Source organism: Chaetodon auriga, chromosome 18 (genome assembly GCF_051107435.1).
Source record: "Chaetodon auriga isolate fChaAug3 chromosome 18, fChaAug3.hap1, whole genome shotgun sequence".
In the NCBI taxonomy this organism is placed as follows: Eukaryota; Metazoa; Chordata; class Actinopteri; order Chaetodontiformes; family Chaetodontidae; genus Chaetodon; species Chaetodon auriga.
The window spans coordinates 9,483,621-9,509,035 of record NC_135091.1 but is presented as its reverse complement, the minus strand read 5'-3'; the positions used below and the strand labels follow the sequence as shown (position 1 = coordinate 9,509,035).

At 43.7% G+C, this 25,415-nt stretch overlaps 1 protein-coding gene across 2 annotated transcripts in view; it reads right to left on the bottom strand.

Moving 5' to 3' along the window:
* Window positions 1-24,137, bottom strand: part of grm1a (glutamate receptor, metabotropic 1a) — a 31,719-nt gene extending 7,582 nt beyond the window's left edge. For both annotated transcript variants that reach the window (XM_076755689.1, XM_076755690.1), the window contains exons 1-6: window positions 24,037-24,137; window positions 22,326-23,169; window positions 18,966-19,215; window positions 3,555-3,790; window positions 2,044-2,290; window positions 1,251-1,419 (exon numbers count right to left, since the gene is read on the bottom strand). In XM_076755689.1, coding sequence (XP_076611804.1) covers window positions 1,251-1,419; window positions 2,044-2,290; window positions 3,555-3,790; window positions 18,966-19,215; window positions 22,326-23,055 — 1,632 coding nt within the window. In that variant the 5' untranslated portion in view covers window positions 23,056-23,169; window positions 24,037-24,137. The remainder of the gene's footprint in view (window positions 1-1,250; window positions 1,420-2,043; window positions 2,291-3,554; window positions 3,791-18,965; window positions 19,216-22,325; window positions 23,170-24,036) is intronic.
* Between the last annotated feature and the right edge of the window lie 1,278 nt (window positions 24,138-25,415).

Sequence of the window (25,415 nt, the reverse complement as noted above, 5' to 3'; positions counted from 1 at the left end):
TTTTTTATGTTCACGAAGCCTTTCACATGATATATAATTGATGAGGCCAGATCCCAAAATGTAGGGCAGAGTAACATCCTGAAAGTTTACTTGCCAGCCGAGGATGTGTTGGATTATTACCAAAGAGAACAAATAGGAAGGGTCAAGATTCATAGCAAGAATGGTGCATTAGATCCAAGTGGTGACATAGTTTGCAGCAAGAAGTTAGAGAACAGAGGAGAGACCATCTCTGTCTGAACCGACTGCGTGCTTATTTTTAGCCATGCTAGCCGAGTGGATCTAGGGAAAGGGATGTTGGTTGGTCAGTCGTTCTGCCACTTTGGCCTAAATATCTGAACATGAACAAACTTTTGGTGGATTGCCATCAAATTTTGCACATATATTCATCGTGCCCACATGATGTATTTTTGGTTGAGAGTGACATGTCCGTTCGATGGATTGACAGGACATTTTGTACAGATATTCACGTCCCTCTCAGGATCATTTGTAATCATAAATGAAATGAAATGCTCTAATGTTGTTCCTTTAACTTTAAGCACTATCGTCAGATATTGATTTGTCCTGTCGGCCGCTCTGGCTCAAAACCAAACACCATTATCATCATCTTCAATTGCACTTTGTGTTTAGTGCTTACTTAGTAGAAAGTTTTAGCATGCTAACATGCTAAACTAAGTTAGAGACCATGATGGGCATTAGTCTACCTGCTACACATCAGCATTTTAGCATTATATTGAGAGCATGTTTGCATGCTGATGTCATCATTTAGCTCAAAGCCCCATTGTGTTTAAGCACAGATTCAGAGAGTCAATAGTGTTTGACTGTAGACTCTTAGACCTCTTATGAGACTTTTTACTCTCACAGACAACTTGGAAAGAGCATTCTTCAACAAGGACAAAAGTAACCCACTTGTGTTGGCATTCTTGGAACTGATAAAGCACAGAGTACTTTGTGAGGCTCATCGTATGCGTCTGCCCGGCCAAACTCATCTACTTGTTGCAATAAAAAATGAGCTACTTAGAGCCGAATCGTTGTTAAATTAACCCTGCTGATATTTACTTATATAAACACTGGTAAAGTGTTGAATTAACACTTCTAGGTAGTTTTGGACCATTCCCCCAGAGTCCCACAGTAAATTCTCCACAGTTAATGACTATTGATTTTTCGGACTTCAGGTTTTTAAGACTAAATTAACACTGGCAGAGTTCATTAAATGCTGAAGAGTTTGCTCTGAGGAGGATTTAAATCCCTACCTTGATCTGTCCTTTGGAGCAGGGCTCACTGCAGACTGAGCGGACCATGTCGCTGCTGTTCAGCCACAGCTTGTAGTCATCGATGCTTAAGATGCCCTCATGCCAGGAGCCCACGTTTATGTAGTCATAGCGACCATCACCCACACTCTGTAGATTCATGATGTCATACCTGGATGGACAGAGGGAGGCACGGACGACCATAATGAACATGAACAAGTTTATTAAGTGAGAAAGGAAAAACATAAGACTAGATGTGGGGGGGGGGCAGCAGAGTAGAACGTAGGAGAGGTAAGGATCACAGAGCGAGGAAGAGGGAGAAGGAGAGAGTGACAGGTAATTTAATGATAATGACTCAACAGCTTAGCAAACCTTTTTTTTCATCCAAAGTCACTTAAACAGCTCACAACCCTGTTAGTGTGACATCAAGAGCTCATGCCAGTGCACAACACGGCCTCATTTCTGTGTTGAACCAGGACGTGCTGCACCTGACCTCTGCTTGACGGAGGAATGACACGGCTGTGTTTTCTGACTGTCAAACGCTGTCTGTTGGACTGAAGAGAGATGAAAGTGGGCTGCCACAGCGGACAATCCACTGAATCTGTTCCAGTCCAACCTAATTACAGTCTTTCGTGCTCAATATTGGTGCACACATGTGCATGTGCATGCATGCTGATAAGCAGGGGAGTGTTAAATGGGAGAAATTCAAAGATTATAACCTCGCTGATGATATGAAATCTCTATTTTCAATTTCCTGCCCTTTTCAACAGTCTCACCCACCCCCTCGTCTTCTTACCTTCCTGGAGTGTCTCCGTTTTCATCAAAATAAATGTCCTCTCCTGAGACTCCTGTGAAGGACGTCTTTAGAAGGTAGTCCAGCAGCTTGCTGCCATCGATGGGGTCCATGGCCTCACAGAGCCCTGTCTGCCCTGGGCACAACTCCTTGTGCATATCATGGAGGCCATGAGCCATGGCATAGATGGCATTGATGACAAAGCCCATTTTACTATCCTGAACATAGTTTTCATGCAGACTCTCATTTCCTGTTAGAAGGGGAAAAAGAGGGCATTAAAAGGATGAAAGAATTTCAATTTCAGAAAACTTTCTTGTTTGTCTGGTCTTTTGTTTTCCACAATGCATGATGAAATTTGAACCAGACATAGAGAATCAATTGCAAAACAGAACCATATTATGCAGCAAAGTATATTAGCACAGAAGGAAATCACAACATGAAGTCCAAAAGATCAATAAAAACCAGATGTGCACATAAACCATTGTCTGGGAAAATCCCAGGACTGTGGACATCATGTTGCAGTTCACCATAAGCCATCTACAGGCGCTGTCCCACAGTCAAACCTTAAGGCTCTGGAGGATGCGAAATTTTGAATAAAAGGAGACATTTCTTCCAACATTTTAACTGAATTTACGTTCCTCTTTACCTCCTTTGACAGTGCATTTGAAAATATTGCTATTCATTGTGTTTGACATCAACATGCACACACAGTAGAAAAGAAACGGTGTGATCTCAATTCAACGTCTTTTTCAGGTGTTTCACTGGTGAACAGTGTGTGCTGGGTGAGCCATTCCTTTGTGTGTGAAGCCGTTTTCCTTTTATTCCTCGTACAATATAAACAAGCCCAGTGCTCCGCAGGAGAGTTTGACTGATGCAATCCTCACATTGGCTGAGAGCCTAATACTGCCAGGATCTCACCATTTGACTAAATTGCAAGTTTAAGACATCACAGAGGGTGGTGTGTTAAAGAAAACGTCAGTCAGACTCTTTCTGTCTTGGATGAGTCAAATGCCTACAGAGTGCAAGTGCTATTCTGATAAAAGGCAGCACCGTAGTAGTGGCTAGAAAAATGCACTTACCACCTCGAAGGTCTTTGGAGTAAAATGGGTATATAAAAGGGGTATATATAAAAGTGTGATGAAGAGAAAGTACAAAAGCAGCTGTGACTGAACTGCTCTGAGACAGCGACAGTCATTACAAACCACTAATTGATTTTATGTATCATTTGATTAAAAGCATGCGAACAATTCACTTTGTATTCTTGATTGGGGCTGTGGCGAGCCAGTCTGAATTGTGATTTAAATGCTTTGAACAAGTGAAGAACACAATTTACCATGATCACCTTTGGAGAGCAAAGGGAGAGAATATTCCAGGAGGAAGACAGAGAAAAAATGCAAAGCTTGTGTCATTATTTGTGTATTTATTGCTCAAATTTAACCCTCTACTCTCCCTGACAGCAACATATAGATTTCTTATAATTTGTGAATGTATAACATTTCTCTGTAGGCACCCACCGGAGCAGACTTTCTTGTAGTTCTTGTTCTCCTGAGCGTGTCCTGGAAGGCGGCACTGAAAACGGTACTGCCAGAACTCGGAGAACCAGGGGTTCCTGGTGTTGGTGTCCAGACGCAGCTTCAGGTAGTAGTCATCGAAGGACTTGACCACCTCTGATTGAAGCTTCATGGTGATTCCTCCCTCTGCTTCCTGCTCATAACCCTCCACAACCTCGTAACGGTCTGCCCATCCATCGCTGCAGGAGTGAGGGAGAAAGAAGAAGAGCCTCTAATCAAATGATTGTGGGGGGAACAGTAAAAGATTATGAAAACGATTTGAGTGAGAAAAAAACATTGTCATAGTTCAGAGAGAGAGGCACGGCTCGACAGTGATGGTACTGATTGTATTTTATATTGGATTTGCGGTATATTATAATTCACACTTAACTGCTGATTCAAATTGACGTGCCCGTAAAAACGAATCTCGAGAGCAGCGTCATTGACCCTACGGTAATTTCATTTCACACAACGTAAACAAAACAGGTTCCACTAATGCAGCTTTACTTTGAAGGATAGATTTCATTCATTTTCTTCGAGAGACGGGGCAGTAGAAGTGCACATGTATGAACGAATCTTTAATAACGGTCAAACTGAAAGGACTCTACTGAATCACCATTATCACTGATGAATGTCCAATGCTTTTAGCCGTGATGCTCCCCTCACTGGTGACCAAAAGCATCATTGTCAGCTCAGCCTTTCCTCATTAGAAGTTTATTAAAAGATCACAAAAGCCGCAGAGGCAATCATGTTGTGATAGCTCCACTGCAAATAGTCACCTGCTGAGCTCTTAAGCTTATGTCTAGTGCATGCATAGGCCTAGTTTGGACTGACTGGAGCAGCCTGTATCAGCGAGTGACTGGACTTACTAATGAATTTAAGGCAGAATCGGCTGAATGCCGCCAGCGCATGAACGGTGCTGCATTCACTGATCGAAGTATTGATGGGCATTTGAATGGTGACATGAATGATTAACCTAAACAGCTCGAATCAGTAAAGTGTAACTTCCAGTTGGATTATAGAGGAGATACAGAGTAAAATCTGGACCATACAAACACCATCTGGACGTCCAGAGTAGCAAACATAAACAGCAGCCGCAGAGTAAACTGTTATACTGAAGTAAATTAGCTGTGGGCTGAATCTTGTGCTTTGTATGTCCCTGTTGTTGGAGACTAATGGGAACGTTCCTATCAAACAACAGCAAACGTGATGCCAGAACATCAGACACAGCAGTGCCCACAGGTCATGTGCTGTTCATTTAAATAATGAGCTTCCACTCCAAGTGTAGGTAGACTACAGCCTCTCCTCTTGTGCGATCTTAAACGAGCGTGGCGGCGCAGTTTCGAGGCTTATCTCAAATCCACTGCGGCGATCCTCAATTTGAGAGGATGGATATCTCGACAATACTGCCTCAACCGTAATTGCAGGCTTTACACAATCCCTTCGGCTCGCTTTTTTGTTCGCTTGTGTAAGGGTCCGTGCGAGGATTTCTACACTTCCAAGCTAATTTGGACACGCAGCTGGCCAGTGGCTCTACGAGGAATGGAAAACGGCAGTGAAGGGGACACTGAAAAACAAATTAACAGATAAACAGCACCGCTCTGAGCTCTACTCTTCCTCTAAATCCGAGCCAGTGTGGGTTCATGTCCGTATTTTACTCTGTCTCTGTACCCTTAATCCGAGCTCCGGGCTACTGCCTTGAAATACCTGTGCTATTGACAGCTACACACCAATTAGGTATGACTCACCAGGGAACCAATTACCTCGCACACATGGGATGTTCCGGGTGATGGATGCGGACATGTGTGTGCATGTGCGCCAGTCAAATTTTCTGACCTTTATGTCCACAATTACTGTCAGTCAAGCGAAAGGAGACACTGAACCAAATTTGTGAGAATGTAAGGCGGGAGCTGTACAACCAATGCGACTAAGCTCATAGAGCCCTTCTCGGGCTAAAAGACACATGGATTCCTATATAAATATATCGGGGAGCAGGAGACAGCAAGTATGGTAATTATCTTGAAAACAGAGCCCAGAGTGTCTCCAGCTGAAGAGACATCTGTCTCTTTCATCCTGTTGTCTCCCCACCAGCGATCACATGTCTAAAGGTCAGGAAACTGTCCGCCCTGCCTCAAAAAGATACTGTAATCAACTTACAGACCAACATCAGAGATGTTTGGGAGGTCAACAAATCCTATGACAAAACCAAATAATATCACTTCATCCCTCCATACTCTCTGACTTCCCTACCGTGTCTGTGATACTCAGCATGAGACCCACTCAAAACACAAGTCACAAGTATAAAACATAGGCTAATTTCCTAAAGCATCTGGGCACTGTAGCTCTAAGCAAACATTACTCAAACAAGAGCAAATAGGGCAATAGTTAGGGACTATTTTCAGCCGTGGATGAACACACATTTGGTGCACTAATGAGTATTTACTGTATCAGAATGACGTGTGAGGGCTTGACTCAAATAAACTACAGTGCCCATCTTCATGGTAATGAAAGAACGTGTCACTCAACCGCATCACTGGTGAACTTCTAACAGTTTCTGGACAACAGTGGAGGTCAATGCCACAGAGGAATAATCAGGCTTCAGCTACACAGGAAATACTTGACAGTAAGATAAGATTGACAGTAAGGAATTGATGGCAATATGAAAAATAATACATGCAGCTTTATTCCAATTCAATGTTTTCCACAGGCTATGTATTTATATAAATGTTAATGTCAGTTTATGGAAGTTGTTCAGGAAGGAAACCCTTAAAGCTGACACTTACAGCACAATACAGCACTGCATTCAACTACTGTGACTCGAGCAAATTGAAAAACGGTAGAATAATCTATCGTTTCTTCGAGATTTGGCTTTACATTTGGCTTTAAATTGTTCCTAACCAACCAGACCCAGTTGGATATGTTTTGGCCGGTGGGATGCAGCTAAGAAAATACATCCTTGCATCCTTCGCACAAATGTCTTGGGAGCATAAATGATTTGCTATGAATGTGCAGATTGGTAGGGCTTGCATTGAAGGCTCATATTAATATTAGTAATGTCTACTGTCTGCAACAAATACTGCTAAAGACAGGAACAGTGTCGGGTATTGATGAGAGGACAAAGTTACAGCTGTACGGTCGAGGTGACACTGAAACCTATGTCTTGTTCTCTGGGTAAGGATATCAGCCTGTCTGCTGTTGTTTTGCTGTATATCAAAATAAAACAATTCAACAGAGTCATTCCTCCTGATTGAGTTAAGACTCAGAAACACATGAATTTCATTAGTCGTAGTCACATGTCCCTCATTCACTGAATACTGCCTGTGTGCCTCCCTCTGCTCTTTCAGTGCATACAGTACAGATAGAGAGACACAGACGCACACACAGGGTAACTGCATTCAATGTGGTCTATTCAATACAATCCAAGCGTTTAACATATTTGTTCCAACAGAACGGCGGAAATCAGGTAAAGAGGGAGAAAGTGGAGAAAAGCTGTTCAACACTCCACATGAATAATGCACCAGGCGGTGAAGACATGCTTGACTGTTTCTCACAGTGGAGTTTGTGATGAAGTAAAATGACATTCTCGCTCTCCCCTCTCAGGATCGTGCTGTCTGGCAGAACTCCAAACAGCTCATCAAAACTCCCGGGCCATCAGAGGGACGCCTAATGGGGCGCAATCTGATTTAATGTCACCTCAATGTTCCGCAGCTTCACGCTTCGCATTGGAAGGCCCATTATTGCATAACCTGAGTGAGATCTACCGGAGGTACACCTGTTTAAGCAGATTAAAGAGTCAATGCACCTCAAGTACATTATTAGCTTTGCGGTGGTTGCCCTGAAGATAGACTAGGCTGTAGGTTTTAGCTATAACACTGAGCTTATCTGATATGGTACAGATTTAAAAATAATTCTTAATATTTGTGTTTAATTTGTTTTGACACAAAGGCTAATGTTCTTTTGGCAACAATTCCAAAATTAGGATCACAAATCTCAACACTGCGTTTGAGACCCTTTTATAATTTGGGATCCAGCCCATTTCATCAGAAGTTGCAATATGCAAGCTGCGATTCGCAACATCAGACCATTTCCTCCCACATCACAGCACACTTATGACCCATGCAAACAGCACGCAAGAGCCTGCTGAGAGCGACAAGCATGTATGGTATGTGACACCGCGACCATTCTGTGATCAGTTTTGGAAATCTCTTTCGCAAACAGGCCCCAGGACGGCAGAAGCTTGGTCACGACGAGTCTTGAACCTGAACACAACCAGGAGGCCTTGTTCGGCCTCATGCACCTATATATGATCAGCAACTCACTGATATATGGTAGAGACTTGTGTAAGACCTTAAAAGTAATTAAAAGGATTATGAATTCAATCCAAAATTTGACAGGAGGTCAGTGTAGCAAAGCCAGCACCAGGGTAATAATATGAAAAAGCTGAGGAGTCTAATAATTAAGACACGAAACCATCCTGCTCCTTTTCCTTTGAGACGTTTGAAGGAGGTGTTCTGTCGTGTTTCTTCCATCTTTGCTTCAAAAAGTAAACACAGATTATCTTCAGCATTTGAACAGGATGCTGAGAACAGTCTTAGTAATCTAACAACGTCAAAGGAAACACATTAGTTATTTACTGCTAACTAAAACGACCCCCAGTTGATAAACCAGTCAGAGTCAGATATGCACATCCACTGACGGGGCAGCAAACAAAAAAATGCATCGGGGGCAGAGAGGATCCAAACAAGCAAAACCCACAAGACTGAGGCTGAAGTGAATGTAGCTCCCCTCAACTTCCCCAACGCATTTAACAATCATTCAATCAGTATTTATCTCTGCTAGTAAAAGTCAGCAGCATGCGCTTCCTTCAGTGCCATATGCTCCATAATGAGATGTGTGTATATTGATGATTTACTTGATGATGTGTGGTGCTGTTTAGAGGAGCGCAGCGTGACAACAACTGGATAATTTATAGAGCAGTGTACAACAGCGAGTAGACCGAGAGCTCCCCCGACTCTCCCGGATGATCTAGTTCCAGTTTGATAGCACATTTGTATATTTATGAAGCCATGAATTAATTGGCAGGGCAGAGATTTAATCACATGCGCTGTTTCCCCTGGAGGATGAATGGGAAGAGTTACTTTAAAAAGAGGAAGGGGAGGATAGGGGAGTCGAGTTTCCTAATTGCTCTATGCGAGTGTTGAAATAAAAGTTCAGGTAGTTAATGGAAAAACTTTTAATCTGTCTGTCATTCACAGACCACTGGAATGTCAACCGGTCTAATTAAGAGAATTACATTAGTCTTAAAAGCAAAATCATGCTTTGAGTCTTTGATCTTAATTTACCACACACACACACACACACACACACACACACACACACACACACACACACACACACACACACTTTCTCTTTTTGTCTGTCTGTTTCATTTGCAGTGTTAGAAGAAGTTCTCAGGTCTTTTCATACAGGTAACCATGAGTAATTGTCTGCAGGGATACTGGCTTAAGTAAAACAGTGAAAGTACTCATCATAAGGATTTGCCTATTTCATATATATATATACTATTATTAATGTTGCATTAAGGCGTAAGTTTAAACATGAACAGTTCCAGGTCAAAACCAGAATTTTTGTGCAGCTTATACTTATCTTATTAGCTTCAAATACAGATGTGGATGCAATTTTGAACATAATTTTCAAGATAACCTGGACTGTTTGAAAAAGAAAAAAATATTTGATATGAATTTTTCTCAATAATTAAAGAGACTTGATGAAATAATAAAGTTAATGTTCAGCAGAAGATTTCAAAACAATACTAAAGTAGATGTATTTGAGCTATTTTGCACCACTTCTCTCTTTGCCTTCACACAACAAGAGCTCTTAGGGGTATTTTTTGTTTTCTGTTCTACATTTATCTCTATGCTGATCCCACTACATGCTTAATTAATTCCAAACTGCTCTGGCAGTGGAAGAAATGTTCACATGGGGGCTGCTCTCCTCAGCTGCTCCAGCTCCAAAACTCTCTCTCCCCTCTCTGCCTTTATCTCTCTCTCTCTCCCTACTCTCCCACTCTCCTCCATCTCTGTTATCTCTGTGGCTCTGTGGAGTTACGACAGGGGTGGTGGTGGTGGTGGTGGTTAGCTAGCTGGCGGCACCAGCAGGACTCTATTGAGGTGACACAGAAGACCCCGGGTGAGCCGGGGAGCCTTTAAAAGCCCATCCAAGCTGCTTTTACTTATTCATCATGCCCCAGTTTGAGTTGGGAGATCAGTCTCCTCCACATTGACAGGGAACACTGCTGGGAGAAAATCCTTTTTGCTTTCCACGACCAAGAGACGTCAGTTCACCACTAAAGCCCAAGACAATTTCTCTGGATCCAAACTCAGCAGTGGCAGCAACTGATGGATGATAAGATCTTATTATCAGTGTGTCAAGTCAATGTAAAAACCATGATATAATGTTGACTGGAACACTGCTCCTACATATTTTTAAATGCCTCCGTGTTCATTTTTGGCATTTTGGTTCATTATCGTTAATGTCCAACATCTGTCTTCATTATTGGCAGATGTGTCTTCCATGTAATCAATGAATCATTACGTCTATAAAATGTTAACATCTCCAGTTTTTCAATGAGGAAAAAGATGTGTGAATGATGTAATTGCACATGGAGAAAAAAAAATCCCACAGCAGTCGAGGTTTTGGTAGCAGAGGGAGACACACCAGGCTGGCAGGTCTCGGTATATTTGCTTGACAAAGACCTCGTTGGCCCTAAACTCTGCATCCTTGCATTTCTGAGAGCTTGCAAAATTCATCGTGTGGAGTGCTGCTCCTTTTCCTTTGTATGCTGCTGTAACCATCTGGACTACAACAATGTGCATGCTCTCATTATATCTCATTATATAATATTATTTAGAGTGCAAAATGATGTCTTCATATCGCTTGCGTTGTCTGACCAGCTGTGCAAAGGTTTGGTCAACCTACAACGATGTAAAACAGTAAAAAGCAAGGAATCCTCCCATTTTAGAGGATGAAACCTTTGAATGTTTGCATATAAAGGACTAAAATAATTATTGTTGATTCATTCAATTGTTATCGTTCTAATAATTGTTTTTCTGTCATCCCGTTGTTGCACATCCTGACTGATTTGTGTTAGTGGTTCAAATTTCATGCGCCTTCACGTTTCTCCCTGTTTATACATCTTTCAGCTCATCCATACGCTTCGCTCAAACATTAGCTGCCTGTACAAGAAAGCATTTCAGCTTCTGCGAATCAGGATGTGACAACTATGTCCAGATGCAAAGCCAGTGTGCTATTTTTGATCACTCCAATGTCATTCACCCATCCCCTCGCACGAGGGAACACAAGGCATCAATTGGAAAGAGAGAGATGTCCTTGACAATGTGTGGCTGCTTTCAATTAACATCAGAGGCGTGTTATAAATATTCAGATGCAGCTCATTGTGCCCTGACGCTGAGTGGAACACAAACACATGCAATCACGAATCCTGATGCAACTTGTGCCACATGATGCCACATGTGTGCACGAGCGACGCACGCAGGGCGCCGTTGCTGAATGAACGTAGACAGTGTGTCTTTATCATATAATTACAATCTTCGTAGCTGTTGTTGCTGGGAGGAATTTTTCAGATGTCAGCCATATTCTCTGAGAAGAGGCCATTGTGTTCGGAGCCCTGCTGACAGACTGAATGACAGATCTGCAGTGAGACGATCGCACCGACTCTGTCATGAGCCCAAACAAAATCTCCATGGTGACTGTAGCACGAGCAGCACACAGGCCTTTTCCTCCGGTGGTACAGTAAATCATGCCCTGCTGACAAAAAACTCTGTTGAGCTTAATTCCTGCATGGCGTGCCCCAGTAAACTCTCACTAAACTTACATGAAGATTGCTTTAGCTCAGAGGGTCAAAAGGACAGAATCATGTCTCACAGACAGAATAACATAAAGATGGAAGCGCGGCGCTCCACATCTAGTCAGCCCACCCCTGCACCCCCCCCTCCACGCTCTCTCCTTAGATTCATAACTAATGTATCAGTCGCTCTAACTGGAAGCCTAACAAAAGAGAGATGTTTCTGGAAAGTGAGCATAGCAAGAGAGTGCAGCATGCTGTTGGGCGTGGAGATCATGCCACACACATCTCAAGGAGAACTGATCAGGAGGAGCCTGCCTGTGATTTTTGGCTTAACATCATCCCTTCTTTCTTATTCATCTTTAAAACGATCTTGTCCATTTTCTGCAGTATGAAATCTTGTTATCCAAACACTTTTCATAAATCTGAATATATTTTCTAACATCTGATTCAGAGAAATTCATGAAGGATGGATTTGCACCAAAGCCTGAGCAAAGATTTTATCTTAACCCCTTGTACATACATAATTCTGGATGAACAAGATACTAATTTACTTTGGTGGTGTTGCCAGAGCTGGTGCCAGAGACGAGGTCTCTTTTTGCTCATGCCCCGCTATTTGCCAAATTACTCGCAAGCAGAAGTCAATAGGCAGAATTCCACATCCTCCGCACTCTCCTTCCTGAGATGGGTGGGAGATGAAAGCCTTAGAGATGACAGCAAAAAGGCAGCTAAATGTGTCGCGCCACAACTCCTCTCTCTTTCTTTCTCTGTGCCGCCCTAAACGTTTCATTTATTCAAGCTCAGAGCAAAACCTGAGTCCCCCTTGTTGCAGAGAATCAAATAGGACAGCCAAATGCAGAAAAGCATGTGACACACACAATAAGGGTTCACAGCTTTCTTTGCACCTCAGCGCAGTCTAAAAAGACACAGTCAAAACCTGCTAATGACTTGTGCCGAGCCATTAGAGGCGGAACATCCACATCCCTGTCTCAATGTCCATTTTGTTAGGAATCAAATAAAAAAACAAAACAAAACAAAACAAGAAACAAGCACGCAAAATGGGACCCCGACCAAAACTGGTGTGAGGAAGACAGGGGCAGAAAGGAGCGTTACATGTGGAAAAGCAGCTTATGCAAATGATGTTTAGTAATAACAGCATTTGAGCAGAATTAGAGGGAGAGAGAAAACGAATGCTGCTAATTGCAAGAGAGCAAGCAGGTGGGCAAATGGGTAGGTGGGTTCACTCCACGCTGCCGTTCAGAAACTAGGCTTGGCGCTGGGAAACAGAGGGAATGATAACAAAATACACTGTACAGGGGATGTATATCTCGCTTTCAAAGCTGAAAAAATGATTTCATGGCAATTTCTTTACATAAGTGAGTAGGTGGAAATTCAGTCTGGACTCAGAGATTTACTGAAATACTCAGTGTAACTGCAAGACTTTAATGGTGTTTGCCGCAGGGAAACTTTAGTTAAAAACACACACTCGCTGCCAGATTTTTTCATGGCTTCTCTGCATTTCAGTCAGCTCACATTGGATCACAATCGCCACTAACAATTTGAAATTCCAGTTTATTAATTATTTAAACTTCCTCTTTCGCAGCTCTTTGAAAACATCTGACGTGCCTCTCTCTGCCGCAGCAGTCAGGGTGCGTGTCACATTCACTATGTTTGAGACGGCATGAGCTGGTGGATACTTCTCTGTGGCATTTCAGTGTTTCATCTATCTTCAAAAAGGTCTACAAATGGAAAGAGTGTACGTTTTAGTTTTGCGTGCAGTTGTATTTGGTGCACTTTACAGCACAGATGTCAAAGAAGGCACATTTTCAGATGTATTATTGCTTCAGCAACAGTATGCATTAGCTTCAAGCACTTGTCAAAGCTCGCTAACAGCAACGTGGTGCTGGTGGATCTGTAATAATGTGGCCAGCCACCTCCTGGGAGTCATTGTGTGTACTGCTCTCTGTGGTCAAATAACAGGCAAAGGGATCTGTGGCCATTTCACAGCATCAAGTGCTCTCCACTGTATGTAGCACACACTGTTCCCTCACAGCGAAAAACAAATTCAACAGCTTTTTTCTCAACACGACGATAAAGTTGTCCCGATCTCCCCAATGCAGCTTAATGGGAAATACCCCTGCCAGTCGTGTGGCTGTAATGATAATGTGTATTACATCCATCTGTTGCTCGCTCTGTGATGGACATTAAAGTGATTCCTCCCTGTGGTGATGATGGAATTCTGAGTTACGTCCCAAACTCTTTCAGCGAAAAGCCACGCCAACTTCAAAGAGGCTTGGAGAAGAAAAGCTGAGGCTCGATGTGTGAATTCATTTTGGCAAGGTCTGTTTGTCATGGAACTGTCATATTCTGAATCTGGGCTTTGATTATTTATGAAAGGTAAAGCAAAAACTTCATTTCAAATATTTCCTTTAAAATTACTCAGTGAAAACACATCCTCTAAACTAACACTAATGTTACTCTGCAAGTTGTAGAAGGAGACATTACTGATGCAACAGATGTCTCATGACGCTGTCTCCTTTCAAACAAGCGAAAGAGGGTGATAATGTACATCAAGGCTGAATGAAGCCCCCCCCCCGTCCATCCCTTAGCAGAGAGAGGGGCAGAGGGGTTGTTTGCTTGAATATGTTGTATAGTCTGCCTAACTCACTGATCCTTTATCTGACTGAGGCTCGTGTGAGTCCATGGCACTGCCCGTGGTGCTGGAGTAGCAAACAGATGTGTAATTGTGCCTTTTACTCTGTCACATCTTTCTGAGCTGCCATAACAATGATTACTGTTTGGTTAAGTTTAGGCATCAAACTACTGTGTTAAACCTGCATGACTTTTTGGCCAATTGAGAGCAGCAAGTGTGTGTTAGCAAACTATTTCCACATCCAACAGCTCCTCCATTTCTGTTCTGGTCTTGACCGTCTCCGGAGGGAGCTAGTAGAGTGCAGATCTACGGCAGCTGCGTCTGGGGGCGTGTGGGTGGGGAACAGGCAGGTGCACAGTGTCCAGCGTGTGTGCATGAGAGTCGTAGAATGAAGCGGAGATGATATGCAGGATCCAGTGGAAACAAGACTCCAAACTGAAGCAGTTGTTCATCACTTGTGGCTCCCTGTCATTTTCCCTGGAAGGACAGTCATGTTTTATGAGCCTAAGAAGTGGAAGACTTTTTTGAGAAGCATGTCATCCTTATCTGAAAATGTAAAAACTACAAAAAACTTGGGTTTTCACCAGATCAGTGCTGATAAGCTGACACAATCTACTCCTGACCATAACTGGCTTTCTTATCTCCACAGCCTCTCTCTCTGTCTCTACCTTCATTTCTCTTTGTCTCTGTCTCTCTCTCACCCTCGTGGTGGGGTCTCCACCCTAATCTGTGGACAGACCAGCAGGACTCCACAGCCAAAGAATCTAAATTCTGCTCCTGTCTATCTCCCACCAACCTCCTCCAGAATTGACTCACTCTCCTAATTTTCTCACGACCAGCTTCCTGCTCAGTCATATAATGAGATCTGTTCTTAAAAACAAACTAAAGTTACATCCAGTTGGTGATTTGCTCATCTTTAACAGAGAGGATGACCAAATGGGAACACCCCCCTGATCTCACACCACCAACCAACGCACACACCCATGTACACCTCCCAGAGGACGTTGCTGCAGGACGTCTTAACCATAACTGTAGTGATATCTCACCTAAAATAATTTGTTGCGGGGAAGGTTTGGTCTGTGCAGCTGCACCGACGCTACTGAATAATGACAGAAATATGCCATAGTGTTTAAGAAAGGTGCAATCATATATCCGTCTGGTAACATCAGCACTATGGATTTATCAATACACAGCGCAGTTAGGCTGCTGATGCCATGGTCAGAGCCACAGATTCCAACTCACACAAACCTCAGTCAGATACAGGATCGATGAGTCAGGCAGACTAGACATTCGACTAAGCAACCCCTCTGCCCCTCTCTCTGGTACTAGGGGATGGAGCGGGGGGGCAGCAGGTTAACAAGGGAGCTGGTATTCTCCCTGAAGTTGCATAATGGTTATATCAATATGTTTCCCGTGCTTCCTGCTTCAGTCTTTCTCATCTCATAGGATCACTTTGAAGTGTATTTGAATAAAACAAGATAGCCATCAATGTCTTCTTGATTGGAATGAAGTGGATAATCCATGTCAGAGATGTGCGTCTGTATTTGTGTGTATGTATGGAATAAATGCTGTCTCTTCATGTGTATGTGCAGTCATCCGGTGATGGAGGTAACTGATTGGCAAAGCCATGATTGACACCACGGGGAGTGAAATAGAAGAGTCTCCCTGACTGACAACAGCGGAGCAGAGTGGGTGTAAAGTGGTGAAGTGATGCAGAGTAGAGTCTGCAGGTCACACATAAAGTGGGTCGAGCACGCTGCCACACCTGGCCCTTGTCTGAAGAGCAGGTTAGCTGAGCGGTATGACAAAAGCTCTCGGATTCAAAACTCCCTACTTGTAGTTTTAGTATTCACTGCTGCACAGAGTTTGTTGCCTGCCTCTGTGGCGTCCTGTGTTAATTTCCACATATGAGATGTGCTGGAAAAAAACACCACACTGCCAAATCTTCAGGGGGCTTTTCTGTGCCAAGTAAAACGCACAAGGTCAAGAAGATGTATAAGGCAATAACTGTCTTGCCGTCTCACTTGTTTTTATGGAACGTGCTGCAACCACCTTGTTATCTTTACAAATTATCCTGACTATCCTGAGGTAGTGCTGTAATTAAAGCACTAATATCCTGAACAGTAATGTTGCATGCACTGCTGCTTGACTGTGATGTTGCCTGCTGCATTATGGTGTGGTGCTTTGACGTTTAAGTTATTATGCCGATAAGCCCTGACAGGGGTCCTGTAATTGAAAGGTTCATGTTCTAAATGAGAAAAAATCTTTGAAAGTAGTGACTGCAACGGCGTCTGATTATGAAGAAATTTGGACGGATGATGAGCACTGCGCCTGACACATTTTGTTTGTTCTAGCATGATTTTAGTCATGAGTTTCTTAGTGGTTAGCTTCTAATTTTTACAAGTTTGTAGTGTCCTGAAACACTTAGCTTGAATGAAGACCTGACCCAGTTGCCTAATGTGACACCACAGAGTAATTTAAATCTGCAAGCACCAGACAGGACACTGTTTAAACCTTAACAGATTAACAGATTTTTTTGGTATTCTGAGGCAGTGGCAACAAGCTGTGAACACAACACAGATATATTATCACCTTTTAAGTTTATAAGGTGGATTTGGAGCCTGTTTCTGGCCACCCGATGAACAAATGTTCACTAGCTAGTCACTAACTTTGCCTGGTGCTGTGAAGGTAGTGTGAAGTGGGTTTTAGAGCTTTTTCACTGATAATAAGCTGCCAGCAAACAAACAGAGCAGCGAAGATTAATCAAAACAATGAGCTGGAAGACTCCAAAAAGCAACGAGGAGCTGAGAGGAACTGCAGGGTCGGGTGATAACTCTGAGAATTCATCAGTGTGACTGACCCCTTTTCACAAACATGCAGTCATTTCATGCACCGTTAATAAAAATATTGACTACAGCAGACATGCAAACATGTAAATTCTGTCCACTGTCCCATTAGTTTGACTACATTAACTACAGTTAGCTTTTTGTTGACGACACCAGACTTGGCACAGATAATAAATTTGCAGGGATGCAGGAGAACCTGAGCAGCCAATGTGTTCGATGCTCAATGTAAGAACAACAGACTGGCCTGACTGGACTCTTCTTACTCACTTTGTTTGTTTCACTGTTTGTTAGCACACATCTTTCCAACTCTCTGTAGCTCTCTGTGCGCACACACACACACACACACACTTGAAAGAGGTCTCTTTAGGAGGACGTGAAAACATAATTTCAGAAAAACAAGCTCTCCTTTGTTGAGCTGATACCTGTCTGCTAGCTTCATTCAGTTGTTCACTACATGCCAGGAAAACACACACATGGCTTGGCATCTGTGTTGGCCCAGACTTCCTCTGTCATTTTTACACAGTTTGCCTCTCTATTGCCTTCTCCGTCTCTCTCTCTGACCCAGAAGCATTTCTTCTGCCCATGGAGACTTCCACAAAAGCTAAAAAAAGACCCACTTTCCCATCTCCTATGGAGGAAAGAGAAAAGGAGAGATATGGCAAGCAATGCAACCCAAGAGTGTCATTAGAATGGATAATTTAAAAGGCGTGTTCTGCATCTGAAAAGCCTTCCCCTGCCAAGAGCCTAAATATGCATGCATGCGTTGAATATAACACATACATAAACAGAGGCGCAGCACGTGTCTTCTCTTTACTTCTGCCACTGGGAGCTATTACAGGAAATAAGAAAGGCGTCTTCAGGGCTAATGGCAATGACAAGAAACAAATCCCTCAGCGCCTGCCAACGGAAGTGGAGACTTATGAATGTGTGTAAGTACATACAAAGACATCAGATATAATGAAAACTCATTGGCAGATTTTATCTAATGCAAAAAGGTGTTCACATTCACATCAGTGAGATATTGTAGCTATTCAACAAGACAATTTGCCTTTTTTCTGCATTTTTCTTGCTGTCAACAAAAGGCCAGAATCAGCCCTACCCTGTCTGAGGCCCTTGTACTTGTACTACGAGCTGAAATCTGAACACTTCACTACTCTCTCTGCTTCTTCCTGTTCGAGGACGATGGCTCAGAATTTGAGCTGCTCTCACGCAGCGTTCAGCAAATCTCCAGCGAATACTGCTAAGCTAGGCTATGAGCCTTGGCCATCCTTAGCTGTCTTATTAAAGTCCTCCTCATGTCACAGACGGCTGACAACTGCCCCACAACAGACCAGAAACCTCCTCCCGCTCTGCAATGATGGGGGAAAGGTATTGCATGAATGAACTGAGAAGTAGCATCAAGGTTGCTGTGGCTTATACTGACAAGTGTGAACGTTCCTTGAGGGTTATTTCATGGTGTAATGTGCCGCTGTATAAGTGTGTGAGACGACTCTGCTTGCCCTTTTCTAATGACTGAGATTAGAGCTACAGTCAGTCACTGTCACTCAACATCGACTAACCAACAGAGAACGAGGGGAAGAGAAGAAAAAAGGACAGAAGAAATTGAGTAAATATCCAGAGAGGAGGTGTAATCACAAAAAGGAGAATTATTGACAATTCATATTGTTCTCTATGTGTTCAAATATATGTGTTGTGTGCTTCTCTTTGATTGGAAAATGCAAACGATTGCCTTTAAAAGCCAAATAAGACACAGCACAAAGGGAGAGAATGGACTGCAGGCATTGTTTCCCTCTCTTGTTTTGTGTCTGTGACAGAAATACCAATTATTCATTTCTATTCAGCGCTATTGGTATGTGGTCTAATTTTTCTTGGTTGCCTTGGTGACATGCACATCAGGAAGACAACGCAGCATCTTGCAGCTTTCCAGCTTGTTAACCAATTTCTTGCCATCCAGAGACACGCTCGTATGTGTGAATCAAAAAAAAAAAAAAAAAAAAGCACCACACCCGTACCTGCCGATGAGGAGGAACTCCCCGAACACCCCCAGCCGCCTCATGGCCATCAGGAGACCTCGGACAGTCATGCCCTCGCAGAAACACACCACTACGCGAGCTTTGGGGAGACGTTCCCGCAGTTTCCTCAAAAGGCGATCGTAGTGCTTCTCCCCTGCGTTGCTGTAGATCTTGTCCGAGTGGGCGATGCACAAGCCTTCCAGAGAGGCCAGCTCCTTGAAAGCCTCCATGCCACTCTCCCCATAGTTTCCTGCAGGAGATGCATAAAAGGACTTATTAAATACTGATAACTCAGGTGTTCAGAGTGGACTCTAGCATGTATTCTGACTGGCTGGTAATCCCATTTCTTAAATTAGCCTTTGTGGATATGGATAGAGCACCTGTTGTGGCATTGTCACTAACTAACAAGCTCAAAATGTGCAGCATTGCTCTCTGATTGTAAGTGACACAATCAATGCTTTAGTGATACCGAAGCATTACATGCCTTGTTGCTTGTGAAAACACACTGACATTATCAAATAGCACGAGTAATTGCTTTCAACCATACATTTCTAATTATGTCACTGATGGACAATCAATGTTAAGCTTAAAGCACACCCACACACACACCCCTGCAGCAGTTGTTCAGTGTGTCAAATCCAGACTGAGCTCAAGCTCTGATCCTCTGATAATGAGTGTCAGAGAGTTTACCGGCTACTGATTGCAATCAAAGCCAAAAGGGGGTGAAGATAGCTGCAGTATCCTTGTTTAACTGCACACCATCCCAATCAAGAGCTCTGGCAAAGCTGTTTTAGTCTAAATCTTCTATTTCCATTTGGACCGCAGCGTTCAACTAATGTGTTACGATCTGGATTGGCAAAGCCTGTGGCTCTTTAGCACGAGAGCTGGATTACACAGGCAATCCAATCACTTGTGCATGCTTGAGCACGTCTCTGCGTGTGCATGCTGTCAAAAGGAAATTAACAGCACCTTTCCATGAAAATCTTGGAAGCGTTTGTTGTGCAATCGGCTCATTCAGAGGGCCTCCTGAGGGCCTTCGTGCCACTCTCCCCTTACACGGGTGATGGAGAATAGACGCTCTATCTGTGCATGGTTTGGCTCTACAGAGCAAGGAAAGCAGCAGCTGAAATAGGCATCACAGTAATGCATTTGCGCTGGCACACAATGGACCCATGTGTTGGTTTTCCAATAGTCCTTTGATGATATTTTCAGTTGCCTCATTTCATTCTCCCACTGCTAAATGGAAATAATGATATCCAATTATTCCACTCTTTCCATCTAGGCTGTGAGACAGGTGGGTGGCGGTGCACTAGTTGACAGCCCATTTGACAATGACCACTGAAAAAAACTGCTTTGAGTATTCCTACCAGACTGATGATAATCAGGACAGGTAATTTATGCAATTTCACAGACCTAGCTGTTGCTACGGGAACAGGCTGCATTTATAACTTGTCTGAGGTGGTGGAGAGGGAAAACTCAGGAGCTTAAGCTCGTCGTGACCACCATTTCAGAGATAACTAAAGATAGAGCAAAACAAACAAGTGGATTTACATATGGCCCCTCAAAGGTCAGGGGAAGGCCTGCATTAGACAAATTATGATGTGAAGGTTCACTTCCAAACATTTACTGTGGCTCCAAACTCCTCGTACAAAACTGAACCTATAGTCAGTGTAGGGAGTTATAATCATAAAATGTCTGCATGAAGAGGAAAATAATTTATTCCAGTTAAAGCTTACAAGCGTGTGCCTATTTTTTTGGAAAGTATCCTACTTTTATCACTCACACTGCCGCCTATTGAGTAAATGATGTTGCTTGCAATCAAATCCATCCTTCCCCTGACTGGTCTTTCATTACTCTTAAATTATGACTTCAGTCCCAGAGGATCCTCCTGTCAGCATGTTGAAGGTCAGACAGCTGACGCCACCTAGTTATGCCTCAAGGTACTACAGCTCCCCAGCTCCCTCTCTTCATCTATCTGATAGCAACCTGTGGCAAAGCCCCTCTCTAACACCGACTATAATAGGACTTTCCATAGATGTTTTACACTCCCCGTGAGTCCGCAGCTCCTCAGGGGGGATCCTGGGTAATGTAGCCTGTCAGTCATAATTTGGGTGCACATCACAGACTGTGTTTCACTAAGACTTTAATGAAAAGCTATGGACATAATTCACTTGGCAGTAATTACTGTGTCTACCCAACCCCTCTCTCCCTTTTACCTCCTGTCTGCACCATAATACACTGTTGTGCTGTTCAGCTGAATAAATGAGGAAAGAGTTCTCAAAAAGAAAGTGAGCCCATCGCGGTATGAAATGCTGAACACTATTATTGCTCGTGTTTCTGTGGAGATAAAACGGTCATTTTAATGTATGTGTGTATGGTGGAATTTGAAACAGTAATGTCCTTTTTCACTGGAGCCTCATCGTCCTGACTTAGCCATGGAATTAATTTAACATTTGCAAATGAACACCTAAATTGTTCATGCTAAAATGGTCCCTTGTGTGTTTGGCTGGATACTGACTTTTAAAACTTGCTAAGGCGACTCTGATAACACAGCCAAGAACCTCCAGCTTTGGTTCCACACACTAAAACATATTATAACAAAGTGGCACGGAGGAGGAGAGAGTAGCAGTACACGTATTTCTCAAAACAAAAGGATATACAACCCAGTGTTTACTCAACATACAGTCTACCTACAGTCCATACTCTAGAGCAGATTAATTAATAAATGCACACGCAGCTGAATGATGATGCTGCAAGTAAGGTCCACACAACCCCCAACTTCAGACGAGTGCATAAAAATCCTGATGAAGATAAAAGGACATATGCATATGTATGGATGCAACTACCTGCTCGAGAGTGAAAACCTGAGACAGAGACACGCAGGTACTGTACACAGATTACAGAGTGATGGACTACATCTCTTTGACATCCAGCTCCTCTTAGGAGATGAACATGGAGGGAAGTGCACCTGCAAAGTTGCAATGACCATTAACAGAAACCTGTAAAAGTGTTTGAGGATGGAGGTCTCACAACCCTCCATTTAGCTGCTCTCTGCACATTTTGTTTGTAATCTTATCAAATCATTTAACAGGCCAGTGGTTTAACATAAATGCATCTCAACTTTAAGTCTCTCACCAAATGCCCAGAATCTCTAACTCTTTAATCTTTTTTATATATTTTTAAAATGAAAATCAAGCTCAGACTGATTATCAATGACAGCATTGTAGTGATGTCATAGGTGATTAAAAACACCAAGATGAGGTCACGATAAAACCACTTTCACACTAACAAACAACATGGCTGTTTTACACATGAGGGAGATTTTCCAGTGAGAGAGGTCAGTGATGATGGGGGTCTCACCCTCAGTATGCACTGCAGACACATAGGTCCAGTTGTACCGCTTGACAATGTCCAGCATGGCCCGGGCCTGGAGGGTGTCTGATGGCACGACCCTCAGGAAGTACTTGAACAGAGTCTTGTCACTCAGGTCGATGCTGGTGGCAGAGTAGGCGATCTGCGGGATGTTGAAGAGCTGCAGAAGGTTCTGCACCTGAATGGCCACAGAGCTGGATCCCGGTCCGATCACTCCCGCGATGGGCTTCTTGGTGGGTGGAGGCTGGTGGGACGGGGTGCCGTCAATGCACCATTTAGACCCATCCTTATCATCCCGGATGGAGATGAGGGAGTCCCGGATGAACTCGATGCTCTGCTCCAGGGCCACGGAGGAGTGCCAGCAGGAGTCCCGGATTTCACAGCCCAGGCTGATGTTGGGGAGCAGATACGGGTCGGCGTTGATCCGGTCCAACGTGTGGAACATGGCCTCCACCCTTTGGATGCCATACTGCTCGCGGACGTCCCCGCACTTCCGCTCTGCCACCTTCTCCGCAGACGGCTGGTGGTGGACGGAGAACAGCGCGCCGATGATCACGTCTCCGTCCATGCGAGCCACAGAGCGGGACACGGCGCGGGGGACCACCGACCGCTCATTGATGCTGCTGCTGTGGGAGAGCACGAAGACGCGGAAGACAAACGCGGGGAAACACAGGAGAGCGAAGAGACCCATCTTTACGCGTGCCATATTGTGCCACATCGCGTGAGCCGTGCCAACTGTGCAGGCATACTATCCGCTGTCTGTCAATACATCCACGTTTATCCCAGCGACCATGATCTGTGAGCACGACACCCGGGGCATATCCGCGCACACCTGCAGAAGAGGAAGACAAGCTGCTGTGACATGTAAGCTGGGAGAAATGAGGCCAGATGTGCTTATGGTCTATATAGAACGAGTCGACTAAGCACGCATGCTCCTCTCCATCAACGCCCTGTTTTACATTCCTGCAGCTGCAAAAGTCCTCATCCTCTATCATACCATCGAGGTGCTTTTGAGCAAGGCACTGAACTCACAGCCAACTGCTCAGGGAGCGGCAGTGGCTGAACAGGAGTGCTGTCCACTGGGAATAGCCCAACCGTGCAGGCGCTTGGCTCTGGAGGGAGCAGCCAGGCACTTTTATTATCTCTCAAACAATCGCGTTTTCTTCCAAACAGCCTGTGCTCTGAGCCCGGAGAGGCTGGGAGCGCTGTGCTCGCTGCCCATTGACAAAATCAGGCAGAGAGCAGATTTCAGCACCGCGGACAGCGCGCTTTCCAAACGCGTTACAAGGACGTCCCTGAGACTGTTGCCTGGACTCTCCGTCCTCTCACAGACACATTCTTCACGATTTGACTCAGCTAGTTTCTAATAAAGCCGAGAAACTACTACCCTGCCACTGCCGACTCCTATATGAATTCTACATGAGGATGGTTGTAAGATACCTTTTGCTGCTTATGTTTTAAACGTATCCTACATTCTTCTTATCTGCCGTGCAATATGAGGCTGCATTGGTCTATAATTATAATAATAATAATGATAATGGTGATAATACACGAACTAAGCAAATGTCTTTCAGCAGGAGGAAGCATAACATGAATGACCTGTTCTCAACAGCCTGTACTACCTTATAGCTATCTCATTCATTCTCCTATTTCCATCATTTATATTTGAGTTTCCTGTGTCCATTGCATCAAAACTTACCTGAATCCTTGAGACATATCGCGTGCCTTCGTCCGTCTTCAGTAGCGCGTGGTCCTCGGCTGTATCACTTGAGTCTCTCTCTCTCTCGCTCTCTCTCTCTCTCTCTCTCTCTCTCTCTCTCACGAAGATTCAACGCCCCCCCCCCCTTTCCCCAACCCACCCTCCACCCCTCAACCATCGCCTTTTCCACAGTATTTACCTCATATATGTGCAAGTTTTCAAAGATGTGCACTATGAGAGTAAGACTTGAAATTTTTTTTCACACCTGAATTGACAAAAAAAAATGAGCTCGTGCAAGAAAGCTCGTTACCTAGGCTCATTATAGTGCCATTGGTATTATACTATCTCATGCAGGAATATCGGAATTTGTCTGCCGGAACTGTCAATTTTTTTCAGAAAAATGTTTTTGCAGCGGACAAAAAACTGTTTACAGTATGTGATTGTGTGCCATTATTATTATCTAATAAATATGCGCAGCAACTAAATATTTGGCATATAGATTCTTAATAATTCTGTTTTAATTGCTTTAATTCTGTTATTATTAAGAGAGGGAGAGAGGAAGTGAGATTAGGTCTTGATGCCAGGCCGTTATTTGCATTATTTGCATTATATGACAGCTGCGTACAGTTGAACGGAGATTACAGCATGTTGGACTGACAAGTGCAGCAAGCAGACTGAAGTGCCAAGCACCGCTGTCCTTATGACCTGTATATCTCATATGTTCACTCCTTGAGTTTACTGGAGGCCTCTGTCTTCAAAAAGACCACAAGGAACAGAGAAGCTACGATAGAGGTTTTCAGTACTTTGGACAGCAGTCAGTGGTTTGCATCGCGCCATCTAGTGTTTGGCTGAAGGTCACTGATGACATTACAGGAATTGGTCGACGGAGGCCGATCACAGATGTGTTTTGAAGAAAATACTGAAGGAAGCTTTGCTCATTATTCTATAGACTGAAATAATTATTTATGCCAGAGGACTCTCAGTAAACTGGCGTCGGTCTGAGGCAAACAGAAATGATGTAAAATGATGCCTTTTGTTCGTATCAGTGACAGTTTGTCTTAAGGAGATCACTGAACTCAGTTGGCTACCTTTACTGAACAGAACTTCTCAAACATCCCCCCCCCCCCCCCCCCATAATCAAGACAGTGAATGAATGGCTTAACTTCACCCGCACGCAAAGACACAGGCCACTCCCGGGGGGCATGCAGTTTACGCGCTGGGGTCGCGTCGTGACTCACGCCAGGCGGTATAAATCACAAATAAACTTATAAAGGAGTCGTTATGACACTGCCACTGCTGGTGCCCGGGGCTTCGGGAGCGAGCATCTGATATTGAACCTGAATAAAAGTGACATGTTTGGAAGGAGAGACTGCTTGGGT